Source organism: Coloeus monedula (genome assembly GCF_965178545.1).
Source record: "Coloeus monedula genome assembly, chromosome: 2".
NCBI classification, from domain to species: Eukaryota; Metazoa; Chordata; class Aves; order Passeriformes; family Corvidae; genus Coloeus; species Coloeus monedula.
In genome coordinates, this window is record NC_138782.1 from 23892113 (window position 1) to 23912429 (window position 20317).

Consider the following 20317-nt stretch of genomic DNA (forward strand, 5'->3'; position numbering starts at 1 on the left):
GTTTAACATACCATATAACTTAGTATCCATCTACTTTTTAAAAATAGGCACACCTCATAGCAATTCAAGTGAACAGCCTGAGAGCTTAATGGTTATTTCCATGTTAAAATAAGTTGTGTTTTTTTAGACCTTTTTTTTTTCCCTAATGGGGCCAGTTAGTCTTAAATATTTTGCAAGAGATTTAAAGTTACTGTGGGGTTTTTTTTGGAATGGAGAATGTTTATCTTCTTATAGTAAAGACAACTATACTTCAGCAAAGGATGCTTGTAATGCATAAAAGCAAGAGAGAATGTTTTAGTGTCTCTAAATTACCAACTTTTGGTTCTAATGTAAATGTTTTGTGATGCATGTCCTGTTTTTTCATTGCTGTTAATTCTGTTACTGCTGACATTTTTTTATTTTAAGATGATGGGATGGCAAGGTGTTGGTAAATAGTGTGCACCTGGTTAACATTGTCAATAACCAAACTGAAAGTCAAACAAATACTATCAGAAACAGATTGAAAAGGTCACTGCAAGTGTGAAATGTAGTTCAGCAGGAGATAGTTTGGATTGTCTGCCAATAGAGGAGGATACTTATACTGGATTTTTCCATAGTTTGGCCATGATTTAACAATGTATTCAAGGGAAATAATCTGTATCAATTAGCTTTCAGTTTTTAATTAAACTCTTCATTTTTATGAAAACCTTTCTCTGTGAAAGTAGTTGTTAAAAAACAGGAACGAACTTTATTGGGGCTGTTTCACCATTCTGGTCTATATGGGTATGTTCTCCACCATTTTGGTCTATATAGGTATGTTATAATTTTCCAGAAAAGTATTTGTTTCCAGCAAACTGCATATGGAGATTAAATAAGACTTTAGGAATTGAGGGCTCTGTCCCAGTTCTGCAGTGCTCAGGCATCACTGCTTGGGCTCAATACAATGCAAAGACAAGTTGCTTTGCCTCAAGTCATTTAAGGCCCAGTATCTGCTTGGGAGGAGCCTTAAAGAGGAATTTGGTTTGCAATTGGTTAGTCCAAGCCATAAAATACGATACTACCAGACCACAAACAGTTTTTCCCTCTTCAAGAGTAGTTAGAGTTCTTGTTATCTGATACACTCCCAATTCTCAGAGGACTTGAGGGGAAAGAAAGGTGACAGAGTCAGGCTTATTTCCCTCAAGTAGTTTCCTCATTCATCCCTATTTATTCTCAGGTTGGTTCAGATAGAGTACAGGGTCATTTATAATTGCATCTGTGTGTCTGAAATTAAGTTCTGGGACAGGAAGAATCAGGTATTACCTCTTTTTCAGAGGAGACATTTGGAGGGAATTCTTATCTTCTTACCTCTGACAGATGACTGCATTAGCACAAAATTAATCCAAATCTGTGGCCCCCAAGATGTTGTGATGCATTTGAATGCAAGTCTGACCTAAAGAGAATCCTTAATTAACTGTATGTCCTTAGGGAGTTTCATAACACAAAATTGCAGGGTTATACTTGGAACTTATGTTGCTTATGTAGAAATCAATGTGTGTTATTTTCAGTTTGGGTTTTTGTTTTTTTTTGTTTCTTGGGGGTTTTTTTTATACTTTTTATAACTTCTGTTGATGACATACCATCTAAGGTCCAATATTTTCAGCAAGGTGGTTCATCGGGTATTTTTGTAAAGAAAAAATTATTCATCTGTTTATTCTGCTTATTTGGAGATGGTGTACCAGAAAGGTTCCTTGCAGCCCACTCATTGTCTTGGCAAAGTGGAGAATTCTAACAGCAGAATACAGCATAAACAAGTTGACTTTTACATGTATACATTCTAATGTTGCTCATCTAATCTTTTTAGTTTAATATTTAGTATATAGATGGATAAGTATAGTAAAACTCAGACCATCTATTCCTTTGACTTCTATAAGAAAGTTCCTCTTATAGTCTTGACTGGGCACAGTGCTCTTTCAGTACCCTCTCCAATCAGAAGTCAAAAAGGGAGTGTTAAGAATCAACCTAGTGCAAAAAGCAATTTTTGCTAGGGGAAGACACCACCTGCAGATGACAACAGAAGTGAGGAAAGGAATTCTGAGGCTCCTTGAAGTTCCTAGCCTGTCTTGTGCTGAAGGCTTGGGAATGAGGAGTAAAAATTATTACAGAATGTTTACCACCTTCTGCACCAGAGAGATAACCTCCCCACCCCCAGTGTGGGATACTTTTGTGGGAGCCCTTAGCTGCTTTTCCAAGCCAACCATTAAGGAGATTTTTCATATTTCGTCTCCTTCCTCTCTCATTTTTTCTGTCTTCTTAGTTCTAGCTACAGACCTATAAAACTCACCAGTCCTAAAGATATTTGAGGACAGGGAACAAAGGGGATGCATAACCCATTTTGAAATAGCCATATTTAATCTGTTCACCAGAGCAGGAGTTAGGGGTATTTTGCCTTGGAATAATACGGCATTTAAATTTTGATTTGCATGGGTACAAAACTCCTGGTTTTGCATACACTTCAAGATGATTATTGAGTAATGTTTAGTTGAGCTTCAGTAGATTTTGAACAGCTTCACAATACACCATCTACTAGCATAATTCCTGTCAGTATCAGGTATCCTTTTCTTTTCTGTAGTACAGGTGTCTCTGAGGAAAGCAAAATGAAAGTCACTCTCTAATTCCTACATCTGACCATTTACTTGGTGAAGACTCTAGCATCAGACCACAGATGGTGTTTTAATTGATCTTATGCATCACTCGATTCCCATAGTTATGTTTTTTGTCACGTGTACATTTTCTGTCATGTACTTTGTAATTTATTTGGTTTCCTGTGATAAAGCAGGCACATAGGGCTGGACCCCATTTCTGTGAGGAGTGTACTATCAGTTCTTAACAGACTGAAGTTCCTAGTGACTGCCTATAGAAGGATAGGCTCTAAGACTGTTTCTACTCCCTTGGAATAGTCTAGGGAATAATAGCAATCTTCTGGAGATGGCTCTGGTAAACAGTATTGAGTAAAAGGGAATTTGCCAATCAGTTTTCCTACAAAAACAGTCTTTTAGTTAATGAATGTCTTCCAGAATTTTTAACCCACATGAAGGCTACATTGACAGTGCTTAGGTATCTATGGTAAGTACTAAATGAAAAAAAAACAATTTATGACATTAAACACAAAATAATTAATTTCAATGACATAACCCAAACAAGATATATACAATCTGGCTAGAGCTTCCACAGATAAAGAAATTGGGTTTGAGTATTTCTATGTGTTGGCTTCAAACAAATAAACTTCTCTTTAGAGACTAATATAAACTCCATCTGTTTTCTCAGGTAGAGAAAGCGTGATGAAAACTGGGATTTGACAAGCTTTTGATTAAGTTTTCCTTTTCACTTTCTAAGGGGGAATCTAATTAGGTTTTGACTATGTAAGTTTGTAGTGTGATACCAGAAAGATCAAGATACTGTGATAGGTCATCCTTTTATAGGGATGATTGTGTGCAGTTACTGTGGCTGTTTATGTTACTCTATGTGGTTTTGCCCTAAATGGTCTAGAGGGAAGGGCTTTATACGTAAGTGCAATAAACACTCACCTGAGTGATTCTGTGGTTCTTTCAATCTATAAGTGCATCATTTATGACATTTCATGAAAGGTGACTGGAAAAACCAAAAGAATGTCTTATGTCAAACAAAAATCCTAGATCAAGTTTAGAGCTTCATTCCTTCCAAAGTATTACAACTAAGTGTAATGGCATTTGACAGTATTGACTTCTTTTATATGACTTCTTTCGGCTGACTCAGCATTCTGAAAAAATAAATAGTGTTCTCCCTTTGTGATTGAAAGGGTTAAATAGTACCAATTCATTACCACTCACAAAAGGATTTATTTTCTTCTCATAAATCAGTTTTATTCCACATTTTTATTATTCCCTTGGGTCAGCTGCTCCAATTGAAATCAATACAAGTGAAAGTGACACAATCAATCTAGATATTTGATTATGGATTTGAGACTCCAAGTTCTGCTCTGTGTGTTTAGCTAGTCTCCTTCTGATAGTGTCCCTGGAGAATGGAAAATTCTTATTGGCATCCATGAATTATGGGCATAGATTCAGAAACCAGATACTGTGATAATCTCCATTTATGTACTGCTGCAGCTAGAGAAAAAATGTTCTAACCATGGAGAAGCAAACTTGAAGGTTTTGAAGCTGACTGTTTCTGAATGGTTTTTTAGTGTATAAAATCCCTCATGAAATAAACTTGATAAAGTCTCATCATTTGTCTATAAAACCCCTCAAACAAAACGCATGAAATCAGGAACTATAAGCTCTGTCATCAGTTTAAGATTGCAAGTGCAGCAAATGCTTTTGCTATTTGATGTCTTGCGTACAATGTGATGTTTTGCCGCTTGGATTACTAAACTGTGCTGGGACACTTCCTCCTGTTCATATCAGGATATCAGTGCTTGGACAGTGGAAACCTTTTTGAAATACAGAGAAGTTGGTTCTACTCATAGAATCCTTTCCAGAGTTTGGTTTAGGTCATGGGCTGCGTTCTTACTGTGTGTCTCTAAAACACTTAGTACGGCGTGCGGTGTGGGGGATCCAGAACTGATGCCCCTTGGTGCTGTTGCAGAAAAATTGAGTTACAGTGGAGATGACTATAATTGCAGCAGAGATTTAACGTACTTAAAACACTGTTTTAACTGGAAGGTCTAAATGAGACCGACTCAGTTGCAAGACTCATTACATGTTTCTGTGTTTATGAAAGAGTAATGAGAAAAACCAGTAATTCAAATCAAAAAGGTTTTGTCTTGGCAGCTTCATCAACAATTACAGAGGTTTTTTTAGTTCAAAGTCTCATAGCACTGAACTGAAAGCTCCAAGGGATAGATGAGACCACACACCAAAGGTTCTTTCCTGCCTGCCGTCATGACGCAGCCTAATCTCGGCTGCGGTCATTAACTATCCATGGGGTCTGTGCTAACTTTCTTGCGTGAGCTCTCGCATCAAGCTGTGGGCTTTATTCTTTTTTCAGTCCGTAGAATTAATGAGCACATAAATGCACATTACTTAGTGTTTGTAACACTAATAATCACTTATTTCTACTGACAGGAACATGCTTTCATCATAATGATTACCCCTGCTTTGCCTTAGGGTTCTTGAAGCATTCTACAAATTTTCGTAGAATCATATAACAGCTGAGGTCAGAGAGCACCTCTCGGGAACAACCAGTTCAAGCTCTCTTTTCCAAGCAGGGTTAGGTTCCAAGCACATTGCCCACGACAGTGTCCAGCTGGGTTTTGAGTATCTCCAGAGTTGGAGACGCTGAGCAACTTGTTCCAGTGTTTGACCAATTTCAAAGTAAAAAAGTTTTTTCTTAGGTTTAAATAGAATTTCTTATATTTTCTGTATGTACCCATTGCCTTTTGTTCTGCTGCTATATATTGCTGAGAAGTATTTGGCTACTTTATACCGTCACAGCAGGTATTTGTATGCATTTTTAAGATCCTTCCCCCTCTTCTTGGGGCTAAACAACCTCACTTCTCTCAAACTCTCTGTGTGTGACAGATCCTTCAAGCCTTTAATCGTCTTTGCATGGACTCCACTCCAGTTAATCCAGATCTGTGTTGTACTGGGGACCCCAGAACAGGATGAGCTCTCCAGGTGTGTCTCACCAGGCTGAATAGAGAGGAGAAATCCCTTTCCAATGTCAGTGACAGACAACATACACATTCTTTACATCTCAGGACAGTCTAAGATAGCTCTACCAAATCTGAGTCTGTAAGAAGCCTCTTTGAGTGATGACTTCAGTACTATTCAGGAACTGCATCTGGGTCTTGGAGCTTTCAGATTTCTGCTGTGTGCGCCAACACGGATTTTGATCTTGCTCTTCAAATATTTTCCATTTTTCAGATTTAAAACTAAAGGCTTCTTTTAATTCCCATGGAAAAAGGAAACAGATAAATTTTTTCAATGCAGATAATGTGAAACTCTTCTTATTTACAGGAAAAGTAAAATATTGGATTAATAATTTTTCCAGTTTCCCACAGTGCTTTTAAATGACCCGTTGTGACTCATTCAGCAACTCCTCCTAGCCCGTGAGAGTGAAGTTTTAATGTGTTAAGAGAGTCTTTAAGTTTTGGACTCCATTTGATGGACTGTGACCATGATATGTCCATAGGAACAATACATCTGTCAGCTCAGGAGAAGGGGAACGAATAGTGATTCAAGACATTGAGGCAAAAAATCGGCAGTATGCTCATCTGAAAAAAAGAAAGAAAAAAGCAAAACAAAACAAAACCTCCAAAACAGAATGCCAAAACATAAAAACCAGCCTCCTCTCAAAACACATAAACCCCCCAATAGTTTTTTGAAAAGAGGGGTATGGCTCAAAGCCAAACTGCTTCACAAGTCAGTATAACAATTGAGATGGCAGTTTGAGAGCAGTTCATTATTGCAATTCTTAGGAAAAGTGAGCCACCAGTAATGTCAAGGAAATATTTTCAGTTGATTTTCTATTGGAATAATCAAACTAATGGAAAGTGATATTTTTATTCTGAATACTGCTTTAGAAACAGTGGGAAAGGGAGAAAGGAAGGAAAAAATCTTAGCTGGGAGGAAAAGAGTAGATTTTGTGATAGTTATGAGGCTGACATATAGGCAAAACTAATGGACAAAAGAATGAGCTTAGGCACAAAGAAGTGTGCATAGTCACAGAACTTCCCCGCAAAGATGGGGGACCAAAGAGACACAAACTAACATAGGGACAGAAACTGGTGACAGTGAGGATGAGTTCTGGGCAAAAGGGCTGAAAAAGTGCATTCCTGTTTCATTTTTATTTTGCTCTTCTGATCTGATATTAACTTTTTACATGGCCCAAGATAGAAGGCTTAACCTCCTTTTGCTCATAGTCATACAAAGCAGGCATAAAAAGAACGCTAAGTGTTTGTGATAGTTAACTAAGTAATCTTTGTATAGGTCCTCATATGAATTGTTCATTGAGCTGGATTTTTGCTACATTTAGTCTTTGAGTAGTCTTCTTCAGTGGTAATAGTTCTGCTTCTGTCTGCTTGAATATCGTGGTACAACATATTCTGTAATGTAAAAAAGGTTATCAGGACATAATGGAACTATATGTAAAGTATGGATTGGTATTAACCACGAATGCAGTGATACTAATAGAATTACTTGGTATTTGCCCACACTTGTGAAATATGTGTCTTTTTCTCTCTACTACATAAAAATGAGACATCTCAGTTTATTAGCTTTTTCCTTAAAAACATTAATTTTGATCCTGATGGAAGGAGTACCTTTAGATGTGCCAAATTAGGAGGGAAAAAAAGTTCTTAAATGTGAGATGAACGTGTTTAGTTTGTATTATTTCTTTGCCATGAGAATGATTTCATGTTGTACCATTTCCTGCGCTCCTGACAACCTTTGTCACATGAATAAGATATCAGGATGCTAATGACTAATATACAGTATTCTGTGTCTGCTGATACTATACTGTACTGCTGTGACCTTTGCAATATTATGTATTCTGATTGGCTGTGCATTTCACCTCTTCCCTACAAGTTAATAAGGCTGTAAAAAGGAGAGAACTTGAAATCGCCAGCCAGTCAAATTACAGAATATTGAAAAGGTCAGAGCAGTACAGCACACAGAAAAAAATTATGGAATATATGAGGCATTAAAATTCTTGTGACAATGATTATAACAAGAATGGAAAAGGATACCCATTTATGTTATTTCAATCTAGTGAACTCTGTAGGATGACGGACCCAGGACAGCAGTAATTTACGCACCACTGACTCACAGGAGCTTAATTCACCTATTTACAGGGGTGCTCAGTAACAGGAATGCACATCTGCTTGGGAGCCCCTGCAAAGTGTCCACCCAAAACCATACTGAACCCTCAAGTACAGATACTCACCAGCTAGAGTGCTTTTTGAAGCTTAGAAGTTTTAAAAAGTGATTTTGAGTGGAATATGTATTTATGTGTCTTTTTAATGCAAGCATGTTTTATTCCTTGACTTGTTTCAACTATACATAACTTTTAAGTATATTTATGGATATTCTTTAGCCCTCATTTCTTCATATGGATCTTTTCCTGAAAAACTGACATGCTTTGATCTGATATAAACTAGGTATAAACTGGGAACAGCAGAAGTATTTCTCAAATAGCAGCCTTTGGCAAAGAAGCCCCTCAGATAATTTTGGGGAGATGTAGAGAACTGAGCAGGAAGGCTAGGAAAGGAACAAAACCATAACTATGCAAAAATATGGAAAGAGTAAGGAGCCTGGGGAAGCCCTTCATGTCTGCAAAGGATTTAGTTTTTTAGAAGACGTTATAGAAAATGGTGTCTCTGAGCGCTTGCCTGTTGAGATTCATCTTTTGGTACAGGTGTTTGCATGCCTTAAGTGTTGAAGGATGTGGTGAGCCAGATGTAGGAGTTTGTCTTCTGCCCCTTCAGGCTGTTCACGTTGAAAGAACCGTGGGCGAATCAGGGTTGTTGGAGTGCCGCTGTCTGTTCATGGCAGGAATTACAAGGCAGAAATGAGGAGGTGTTCTGGTACAAGCCACTTGTCTGAAGTAGAGCAATGTCTCTTAGGACTTTACCACTGTCTGGGGCAACTGCTGTTTAGATCTGCAGCACACTTGCTGGTGGGCTACAGTAGGACTTGGGAGCAGGATGGAGAGAAAAACACACAGGAAAAATGGAAAAATGGAGGCCTCATCCACTTATACTCACAAATTGGGTCCACACTGAGGCACTCTGGGCAGGAATGGCATGGAGTGATATGACAGGGTTATCGCTGTATCACTTTCTGTCAGGCTGAACCTATGTGTCTGCATTTTCCAGCCCACTGAAAGCAAAGTTTAGGCAGTGAGAAGTGGCAAAGCTGCATATTGCAAGTCAGCCACAGCAAGACCTGCATTTTAAAAATGTTCTTCTAATATTTTACTTGCCAGCAGCACTGAGTTCCTTGGCTGGGAATTGGGATAAAACACCTTTTGTCTGTGTAAAATTTGGGTTAGGAAACTTGCAAGTACTCCTTAGCTTTTTATTAGAAGCAATGAAAAATTTTGAGCTGCTATGTTGTCTATCTCATTGTAAATTTGCAAGTTCATTTTTGAGCTGAATAAAATGGTTATGTAATTACATACTTCTCCTAATTATTGAGTAATTATATACTTCTTATAATTGCCGAGTAATCACTCTGCTATAACTAGAATTTAATGTTACAACTAATTGTATAATTACTGTATATTAATGTTGTTATCCAGGCAACTTGGAATAGAGTGTTATCCTTTTAATTCATTTTTTGTTACTCGAAACTGTATTTTTAAAATATAGTATAGGTAGCCATTGGAAGAAAGATTTAAAACGGAATAAAAATATCAGCAGAGGAATTACATGGTTTCCTTCCAGGCTCAGGTGGATGAAATTAAAATATGAACAAGTTAAAACTGTACCGTTGATAGAAAAAGTTTCATTTTCACATGAATTTGGCATATATAAATTTCTGTTAGACAAATTCCTTTTATGCTTGAGGTTTGAATCTATCTTATGTGCTGCTCTGTTAACACTGTATTTTTAAATTTTCCCCCACACTGGAGGTGAAACGTTTGAAAAATGCATCTCTTTTTTTCCACAGCCAGCTGAGTCCTTAAGTGTTTAATGTCTCTAGGATCTTAAGAATATATATGTCAAATGTTGTTGCATGATCTTCACAAATAATAAGTCACAAACATCACAAAAACTGTGATAGATAATAGGGGGAGTATGCTTTGTTGGATTGTATCTTCTCCCAGATCACACACAGGGACAGTTTCACAAAGGTGCAGAAGGATAGTTTGATATACAATTTAAAAGCTGAGATCAAGTAATGCAGATGCATTTTTCTAGTGCTCGTTGAGTAGCCTGGGTACATAAGAGTAATCTCAGACAAAATAACTTCACTTCTGCAGGATTCTGTATGTGGAATGTGTAAAATGTGGTTGCTCTTCTTGCATGATAAGAAGCTTTGCCTCTCTTGCTCTACCTAAAACAGGGTCTCTCAGATAAACTTCAGTGAAATCCAAAATAAATCCATCAGGCTTCATGAAATCATTCTACCTTCACACTACTGTAGTCTGTTTGGGTGGTCTGGTGCTATGGCAGGGTGTATTTGAGGTAAGATTTGAGCAATGAGGTACCAGGCTACAAGGCAGACTTATAAAAAAGTTTTCCAAAGCTGTCCCTCTCCCCAAAACCTCAGAAAATAAGGTTGTTGTACGTTACCAGTAGAACAACTGAAAACATCAGTGCAGCTCATGAGCACCAAAATAAAGGAATGGCTTGGATTTGTACCCTAAGCGAACCAGATTGCTCATAGGAATCCCAAAATTAGAGGAAAATCCAGATCACTCACCCATGGAAAAATGTAATGTGAGCATGACTGAAATGTACTGCAAATGCACCTTAATGCACATCATAGAAATATGGAAAATTTAAAAAATTGTTTCTGATTGAATAGCATTTCAGTTTTAATAGTTAATTTGAAACTTACATCAAAATGAGTAAGTCTGATGAGTGTTCCTTTAAAAATAAAAGATTGATTTCCTTAGGTTTTTTGTAATTGTCTTATTTAGATTTTGTAGATGACTCAGATGTAAATATTGAATCTTCTAGCTGTGACAATGTCTTAATTGATTTACAATATTTTTATAGTTATAGTCTGTTTAATCTCATTCTCATACTTAAACTTGTGTGATTCTGCTGTTGTTTGTAATACAGAATTTCCACTGACTTCAGTGTGAGAGCTCTTCATGAATTGATGGATGGTAATAGTAATATTAATTGTTTATGTAGCACTTCATATATTCAAAATATGAGATGATATTTAAATGAGTCAGCTTGGCTTTCAGATATGTGACCAAGGTCTTCATGAAGTCAAAAAAATGTTACTTGACATATAATTTTTTATTTTCTAATCTAACTAGGTATTTTGGAAGGGTTGGTTTTTTTTTCTATTTTTGTAGGGTAGAATATTGTCTTATCTTAATTTTGAGATCTTAAAAGGGTTGCAAAGGACATGTAGGTTGCTATGATGATTTCAGCTGATAAACTGAGTACTTCAAATCCTTCTTTTGTCTTTGAGGGGACTGCAGGCCATGCTGGAAAACTTGTGTAACTGCAGATGGCTGTTATGCATCCAATGGAATTAGCTTATAAACTCCTAAGTTAAGCGTTTTTGTAGAGAATTCGAAAGGTTTTGCCAGTCTTTCATGTGCATAAGAATTACCATTAATGTTTGGAATCTGCAATTACCACACAACTGTTCTAGAACTTCTGTTTGCTGTATCTAGCAATCAGCTTTGCAACTGATTGATTCATGTATTGGTTTGTTTATTTTCCAATATCTACAAATACCACAAACTGCTGGCAAAAGGAGAAGAAATGGTGAATAATATTTTTTCTTCGCAATAGACCAAAATTTTGTGTGTTACTGGTATAAATGGCAACTCTTCATTTGAGTAGAAATAAGACTTGGTTCATAAAGACAGTGAATTGTAGCAGATGCAAGGCCTAACATTTGTTCCTTCCCTTCCCCTCTTGTTTTTCCATAACAGATAATGCTAATTACTCTCTTGTAAATGATACTCGGATGTTGTGCAGCAGCAAGGAATTCAATGTATGGGTACCCATTAAAGGACTGATTCCATTTTCTAACTACACAGTACAAGTGAACGTGTCCAACAGCCAGGGCAGCTTGATAAGTGATGCTATAACCATAGTCATGCCTCCAGGAGGTAAGTATGAAAAAGTGCTTTTTCTGTGCATGTAACAATTACACAAACACTCTGTTCCACAAAATGTTATTTATTATCGCAGCTGAGGACTGAAGTTCAGAAGAATATGTTTGCGTTAGTAGTTCTTACTCACAAAATTGTTCTTTTTGGCTTCTAATTTTTCACGTTGTTCCATTTAAGAACCAGAAAATGAAAATACATAGCTGTGTAGTTAGCATATTATGAAGGTGAGAAGTGCATTATGTACTTCATTTTTTTTCTGTGAATGGTGGTGTATTCTGGCATGGACAGCTAATCTAGCCCAAGAATACAGAGAGACTCACCTGCATTTTGTAATCTGTTTTAGAGCAAAAGTTGTAAGTGCTGAAAAGGAACACTTACTGGATAGACTTAGAGAATTTGTTTAATAATAGTAATAGAAACCATTGGCAATATATTGAACGAGAACCCACAAAATAGTGTAGCTGTAAGAAAGTCAGTTCCCATTTGCTGATTTGCAGTGAATTAGGCTGTAAGCCAGTCTGGATATTATTTCATAACAATTTGAAATAAAAGAATTGAGCAAATACACCCTAGTGCAAGGTTTTGTTTTGTGGCTTTGTTGTTGGGGTTTTTTTTTCAAGAAAGTTTACATTTATAGCTGATGTAGGTGTGTTACTTTTGCATTTTATTTTCACAGACACCCTAGCTAATTAGTTTTTGTTAAATAAATGCCAATGGATACAATTAATTTAAGGCAATTTTGAATTTTTAAGTGAGAGTCCAACAACACTTGTTTTTGAAAGATGTGTGGCGTAGCTGTTGAGCAAGAACAGTGTAGAGGGACATACATATAATTTGAAAATAAAAAAAAAAGAGGAAAAAAAAGAAAGAAAAACCATCAACCTTACAGTTCAAAAACACAGGCTTGAAACAGTTTGCTTGCAAACAGAGGGATTGGGTTTGGGGACTTCAGGAAAGGAAGTAAATACGATACAGCGTTTTTATGACAGTTTTCTGAGGAATAAGGAAAAAGTCAATTCCCAGCCCATTTTATACTTTTCCAATCCGATTGTCAAGTTGCACCTACTATTAACAAATATACCTTCTCATATAATAATAAAACTGCATGTGAGTTTTACTGCTCATTTAAGTCTGAGCAGTAAGACACTGGTATTTCTAACTCCAGTGTCACATTTCAATTTTGCTTAGCAAAATTTGGTAGTGAAAATTTCACCAAATGACAAAGTAAAGGATCTTTAAAGATAAGCAAGGATGTGCACAAGTTTATGACAGCCATTAAGATACACTTTCTTTCATCATTAGATTGTTGTTGATTACAATTAGAAAACTTATAGCTTTGAAATTATCTTTTTTATGACCTTGTGGTAGTTTAAAAGCAATACCTCATTGGTTAAATAGGTTTTAGTTCATGCTTCCTTTTAGTTAATGATCTGAAAACATATTATCCTGATTTACACATAAAATCATGCTGAAAAGCATGTGGCATTCACTAGGATATGTGTGTTTAAGTAGAATTAAATTAGCAGTGAGAGTTATTAAAGAAATCTTCCATACTATTGTCCAGTGGACTGTGATCTGTAGAGAAATGAATAATAAATGAAGCAGTGCATATGAGAAAAGTGCTCTCACACACTGTATTTTCACTATACGTGTACACATGTACAGACACACACGTGTGTATCTAGGACAAGATATGTTTGCTTTACTATGATGTTTATTGTAATGAGTCTTTGAATATTACACAATTCCATTGCATGCTAAATTATGAGTATAATGGTAATTTTACACTGGGCAGTATTCAGTGCCTTCACACTTTCTAAATTGTTGAATGAAATCTAGTTGCTACTTAAATAAGAAAGATTTTTATTTTTTACTTCAGTGGCCAAGATTTCACTTAGAAGATTTGTTTGATCAAAAAGTAAAGAAGGTTTTGTTATGTACGAAAGCATAGCCTTTTAATGAGTGTTAAAATGTAGCATTGTCTTTTCAAGGATACCAAAAAAATGCTATTTAAGAGATCTGCTCTGTGGGGAGTAGTTCATGGAGCTGGACGGAAGATTATCTAAGAGGGAGAGTGGCACAGCACAAAGGAGTATTCCATTTTGAAGTTATTGCTGATCACTGTTTTACAATTATGATACAGATTTTTTTTCCAACATGCATTTCTTTTGTTCCTTTTTTTTAAACTTTAAAACACATTGCACACAATATAGAGAACACCAACTCCTTGGTGTTACTTGATTGAATATATCTTAATTTCTTATCAAGCTGATTTGCCATGCTTAAAGTCAACGCTTAAAAAAAAAAAACTTAGAAATAAGGAATTTATTTTATCTAAGCTCTTGACTAAAATTGAAGTGCAGGTTCAAGAGTTCTTGGAAAGCTTAAAAAAATAAAAACTGAATCCAAATGTTAATCCATAAATATGAAACTTTCTTTTGACCCTTACCCTGTAGTGGTCTGGAGTTACTAATGGGGTTAGGATTTCAACTCTTAATGGGACTTGGTGCATTAGTGTTTGGTATGCATGGAATTCAGCATTCAGTTTAATAAGTGGTTGACATTGGTGATGTCCCTTAATTTGCTTAAATCTAATTGGCTCTTTTATCAGTCAAACCTGTATGGATTGGCAATTGATCAGAAAGGGTCAGCCATGACTGTGCATGTACTTAAATGCTGGAACCACCAGTTAAAGTCACTGTTGCATAATAAGAAGCTGAAACCATGAGAACAAATGATCTTCAGAGTCGGAAAGCAAAGGAAAGCGGAGAAGTTTTTCAGGATGTTCAAGTTCAGAACAAAGGCATTATGGAGTATATAAATTTTAAATACACTGCTTTTTGCCTCAAGACTTAAAGCATTTTTTTTTCCAGATGAACTGAAATCTTGTCTGAAACTGTCTTTGTTACATCAAAGAACTGCATAGAAAGCTAAAAGAGATGGAAGAAGCATAAAAGGGCATAGTTTAAAATGATTAGTGACAAATTTCATACTGCAGAGGTAGAAGTAAATTTTTTTGAGTTTTATATTTTTTCCAAAAAGAATGAATTTGTTCTATTTATCTTGTCCTAAACTGCTTTGATAGAAGCTGTAAAAAATAATATACTATCCAGTGCTTCATATTAATTTGAGGATGCCCGCCAGTAAAAGATCGGGAAAACAAATTGTTTTAGGATTAAATTAACTAGATAAATGAATTGAAATGATACAGAGGATATAAAACTGCAAAATTCTGGGAGACAATCTTTTGCACAGAGTTCTTGGTTATACATTTTCCTCCTCAATGTGTGCTGTTTCTGATGTAGTGGCACATAGAAGACCCCATTATTTTAGAATTGCTTTGTAATAAGGGATGGTAAGATAGCAGAAAGGAAATTTGCAATCACTGCTGATAATAGCTTATACTCTAGTTAAATCCATTTATTCCCTTCCTATGGCCACCAAAACTTGAGTATGGAAGGGAATGGGAAGAAGATGGATTATCTTGAAAAAATAGGTGCTAAAAGAAGGACAGGCTGCTGCTCTGATGGGAAGCAGGAAGGTGGAGGCTCAATCATCACTTACAAAGCAGGAAAAAGAACTGGATTTCCAGTCATTACAAGAGGTCTGAAGACTGTTGTGGATGCTAATTCTGTATCACATTGCAGAGTTATCTCCCTGTGTATTCTTTTACTGGGGATTACAAACCACTAACTTGGTGCTGATTTATATACAGAAGAGAGCCTCAAAGAATTGATACCTACTTCCTGTGTAAAACATGAAAGATACTCTGAAAAAAAGTTGCCTAAGTAGTGAAGTGCCTCTTTAAACTCTGCCATGATTTATTAAGTATGTTGTTCGATTATGTGCTCTGTCCGTGATTTGCGCAACATAGGATGTCTAGCAGGGAAAGATGTAAGATTTTGCCTTAGACCCTTAAGCCCCTGTTTCTGTGTGGAATACTGCATGCCTCTGCCCAGGCTTCTTCTCAGCAGCAAAACTTGAGCCTACATACCTGTAGCTGTTGATGTTTGCTCAAGATCTGCAGGAGATGGTGCCCTGCAACCAGAGGATTTCAGCCACTGTTAGTTTAAGTTGCAACACCTCGGAGACTGGATTATATCAATATCAATTTGGATATTGAACATCATCATAGGACCTCTGATCTAATTATGCAAACAAGTAGGAACCACATCATACCTCTTATATTCACATCTGAAAGCATTTGCTCATGCAAGTTGATCACTGAAGCCAGCAGGCCTCCTTAGAAGAATGAATATTCAGTGAACAAAGCAAACTGATGCTAAGTCAGAATAATTTAGGAAGAAAGATCAAACTTGAATATGCTAGAATTTTCCCTGTGAGACAGATTTGTTTTCCCATTTTTCCAGTATCACACTGAGTCACACCATAAAATTTGTTTTGAAGGAATGTCCTTTGCTTCAAATTTAAGGTATTTAAGACATCACTTTTTTCTCTCTCTTTTCCTTCCCCCTCTTCTCCATTTCCTCTCTCTCCCATCTCTCTTTAGAGAAAAATCCAAGAGAAAGAATCCAAGAGGATTCTTTTTTGCTATATCATTTATGTTAACAGAAAGTTCTTTGTGAAAAATTATGATCATATCCTTTGTAGAGGTAGTTTAAGGAGATACCAGGATAGAGTAGGGAGAGTGAAAGAGCTTTCGTGCATCTCTCATCAATGACCTGGCTAATTACAGTGTCAGTAGCAAGCCGTGTAAATTGTCCGTTCCAGTTCCTTTTGTCCAGAAAGATGATATCATGGGGATATAAGGGTAGGATTGCAAAACTGCTTGTGTGGAAAACTGGGAGTTGTTCTACTGAAAGAGTAATTCTTCTCTAATCTCTGCAGTATTGAACTGATTGTCATTTTCATTAGTGCTATTTTCTTCTTTTATTCCCCTCTCCCAGGCTGTTCAGCACACCTTTCAGTGAGCTCGTACTGTGTCTATTCTTGATTTTGGGTGCGTGTTTTGGAATGGCAAGTGATGAGAGAAGTAAGTCTCATTCCTGAACAGTTGTGTCTTCAGGCTTTGGCAATGGGAGGCACAGAGGTGCCCTCTTTGCTGCTCGCTTTCCTAAATTGCAGCCAGCTGGGGCTCAGCCTAACTCCACACCTCATAAAGGTGCTTTAAATTGAAGTTTAGTGTAATTCCCCACTCATAAAACTGGGGAGTTTTGCCAGCAGGCAAATGACACTCCAGCTATGTCCTTTTCTTCTGATTGCCTCCTTCTCTTTGCCTTTGAGCCCTTCTCTTTTGGGGCTGGGCAGATCTCCCATAGTTCTAGCTGTGCTCTTTCCATGGTTTAGAATCAGGGCACCTGCATTTATCAGCTTTTTGGTTGCCTTCTCTCTTCTAGAGCAGCATGAAACAGCTGGGACAAGAGGGTAAAACCAGCAATTTTAGTTGCCTGGAAGAACATGGATGTGTTTGCTTGCTTAGGGAGAGCCAGATGAGACAGGGAAAACTGTGCAACAGCTAGTTGATCATCTATAAGCTGGCAATTAACCTTACTGAAGAGGTCTCACTCAGGTCTTTCCAAAACCTTAGGCCTAGCGTGAGATCCAGACTGTACTTAAGACCTCTTAGAGGAAATGTGTGCTAGAGAAGACTCCATGCTGAAATATTACAGCTTAATTGTACTTCAGAAGTACAGAAGAATATATAAAAAGGGGGGAAATGGGCTGTTGTGAAATTTTGAGGTAGATCATTATTTTAAATTATTACCTGCTATCACATTAACCTATTTCAGACCAATTTCAATTGTACACGAAAAAGGACACAATTTAGATGAAGTGTGGAATTTTTATATAATCTCAAGCTTATTCATGCTTGGGGTTTTTTTACTTTTGATTTTCCTATTCATTCTGAGCAAATCTGAGCTAGAGTTTTCAGTACCATAAGTAAAGTCAGCATTCTTTATGTGATCAATTAGGTTCTGTTGAAGGAATTCTGCAATAAAATGCTGTTGAAATTCCTGGTGAAAACGTAGAGAAGACTGCGTAGAAAAATCACACCATGAATTTTGTCTTTAGAACCATTTTCCAGATATATGTAAGTGCTAGGAATCAGATAAATTTTTGTTACTTTGCTACTATGATTTGCACTGCTTTTCTAAAAAGCTCATGTTTTTATACTTTCTTTTTGGACAACTCCTGCCCCTGTAGGTTTCAGAATAAAATTTCATTTTCATTAACTGTGAGAAAAGACAAGTATCTGTGAATTGTTTGTTTGTTCATTGGTTTGTTGGGAGTTTTATGTAATGTTATTCTCTATTTTCTGCACTTGAAGCATCTAGATTATGGAAGTTAGCCTGGTGATCATAAAGCATTTCAGTAAAGTGGCAAGGTTTGAAGGTTTGAGCCCCTTTGCAGAGGGGGCCCTTTCAGGAAGTTTTCAAGTTCCTCTGCCTGCAATGAAATCTCTACACCTCCAGCAAAGTGCTATCACCCTGTTGCATATTTGTTACATTTCCACGTTAGGGGAAAAAAAGCTTTATGGGGGGAAAAATTAAGGGGTTTTTTAAGACCTTGCTGAGGTTTAAATGTAGAGGGAGCCAAATCACTGTTCTTTTCCTCTCTTTAGCTGGGACAAAATCAGAGATGATCTTTCTTAAACATCATGGCCATAAAAGTGCTTTCACTTTTTTTTGCTGGTTCTATTTACAGTTAAAAATTAGTCTTAGTAACTCCATTTTGGGAGTCTTCTCTGTAGTTTGAAAAAAGATCTGAAATTGAATTAAAAAAAAAAATGAAACTTTATATCTGAATTCTTAAAACACTTGGCAGAAATGAAGTATTTTTCCTTCATATTCTGGTAGTGGTTTGACTTTTCCCTCCTTTTTCTTAGTGTAGCACTCCTCGTTCTGTTCCCTCTATGTTGTTATCTTTAGGTTAGTTGGCTGAGTACCTAAGGAGAAATAAGCTTCTCTATAAAGGCAGAAAGGGAGAGGAAATGGAAGTTGAGTGAGGATCACTCATTAGAGTCACCACTTCTCAGGTGTTCCTTTAACACAGTGTTGGTGTATGCTACCCTCTTTCTTTCAACAAAGGCACCTATAAGAGTCTATAGCCCTTAATGATTGATTCCTGGCATTTGGAAACTTTTTCCTCATTGTTCTTTTCTTTCTGAATGTTATTTTTGTGTCTGCATGCATGTGCAGGTGCACACACACAAAAAAATGAATATGATACATCAGTATATGCATGTTCATGTATACATGATTGCTTTCTGTCTTTTTTTATCTTTGGATCTCTATGCAGAGCATGCTTATTCCTCTGACAAAGAAATACTATGGTCTTAGATTAATTTCAGCTGAGTAAAATGAGAAAGGGAATTCATGTATTTCATGTTACAGGGGGATATGTCCAGTATTGAATTATATTAATCCTTACTGTTTGTATGCTGACCTATTCACTTTTATGATTTTTATGAATATATCTGCTAATTCAGATTTCCTGGAGGCTTCTCAGGTGACTGAGGATGCTATTCCCCTTTTACAGATAAAGGGAGGCATGTGTTAGCAACAGAAGGTAAAAGAAAATTTTATATTCTTCCTCGTGCTGAAAAGTATAATATACATGTCACAAAGTTTGTCAGCCTTTCTTCTTGTCTCTTAGCTTAGGCTGGGGGATTGCCTCTCTGTGAAAGGTGTCACCATAGTTTATGCAGCGTTTTCTCTGTGAACAGAGAAAATGTGTGCATTCAGGATGACCAATTTTAGATTATCTAAACATTTCTAATAATACATATACAAAGAAAAGAAGTTGAATAAGTGAAGAGATGGCATTATATAAAGAAAAAAAAAATTCTTTTTTCTCTGTTTTTCTTTACATTGAAGTTGTAAATACTCTTACATACTAAGTAGCCTGTTTGAGGGGGTTATTCATAAGAAATTGATACTGCTGTCCAAAATACTCAACTGATGGTTGTAATCTGAATTAATTAGCTGTAAATTTTCTGTGTTGAAGATTTAGCCCTATGTTTTAAAAATGAATGAAGGAGAGGAAGTTTGCTCTGGCTCTTCACTTTTGTCAAAAAAGTGAAGAAGATCTATTTTAGAGAGTAAGTATTGCCAAGGTGTTTACCTCAGCCTGTGATGAATAGTTTGTGGTTTTGGGGTAAATGCTCTGAAATGTCTTGTGGCACAGAAGGCAAAACACATTTAGTCTGGTTTGGGTTTGAATAAAGTGCAATGGTGTTACAAAGACTTTTAATCAATTAGGCTACCTGATTTTGGACAAGACAACAGTAGTCTTTTCAGTAAAAATACTTGTGAAGAGATCATTCATTGTTGTATATAGACACACTACCACCAATTCCAGTGGATTTATGCGTTCTTCACTATTATCTAAGGAAATGAAGCCCAGAAATAATTCATATAAATGGTTTATTTGTTAAAAGTGTCTAGAACAGGGCATTAACTGATGAGTAGCTACTTAATAATGCTGTATGAACATTCCTGTATGGATAGCTGGACTACAAAAGGTTGCAATCCTTTTACCCTAGTCATCAGAGATGTCAACTGTATATTTGGAGCAGATTATTTCTATATGGAAATATTCTCAT

The 20317-nt window shown here is 36.5% G+C and overlaps 1 protein-coding gene across 1 annotated transcript in view; it reads left to right on the forward strand.

The window, feature by feature from the left end:
• Positions 1-20317, forward strand: part of USH2A (usherin) — a gene marked incomplete at its 5' end in the record, with an annotated part of 385998 nt that overhangs the window by 205742 nt on the left and 159939 nt on the right. The window contains one exon of the mRNA XM_082300920.1: positions 11569-11748. Coding sequence (XP_082157046.1) covers positions 11569-11748 — 180 coding nt within the window. The remainder of the gene's footprint in view (positions 1-11568; positions 11749-20317) is intronic.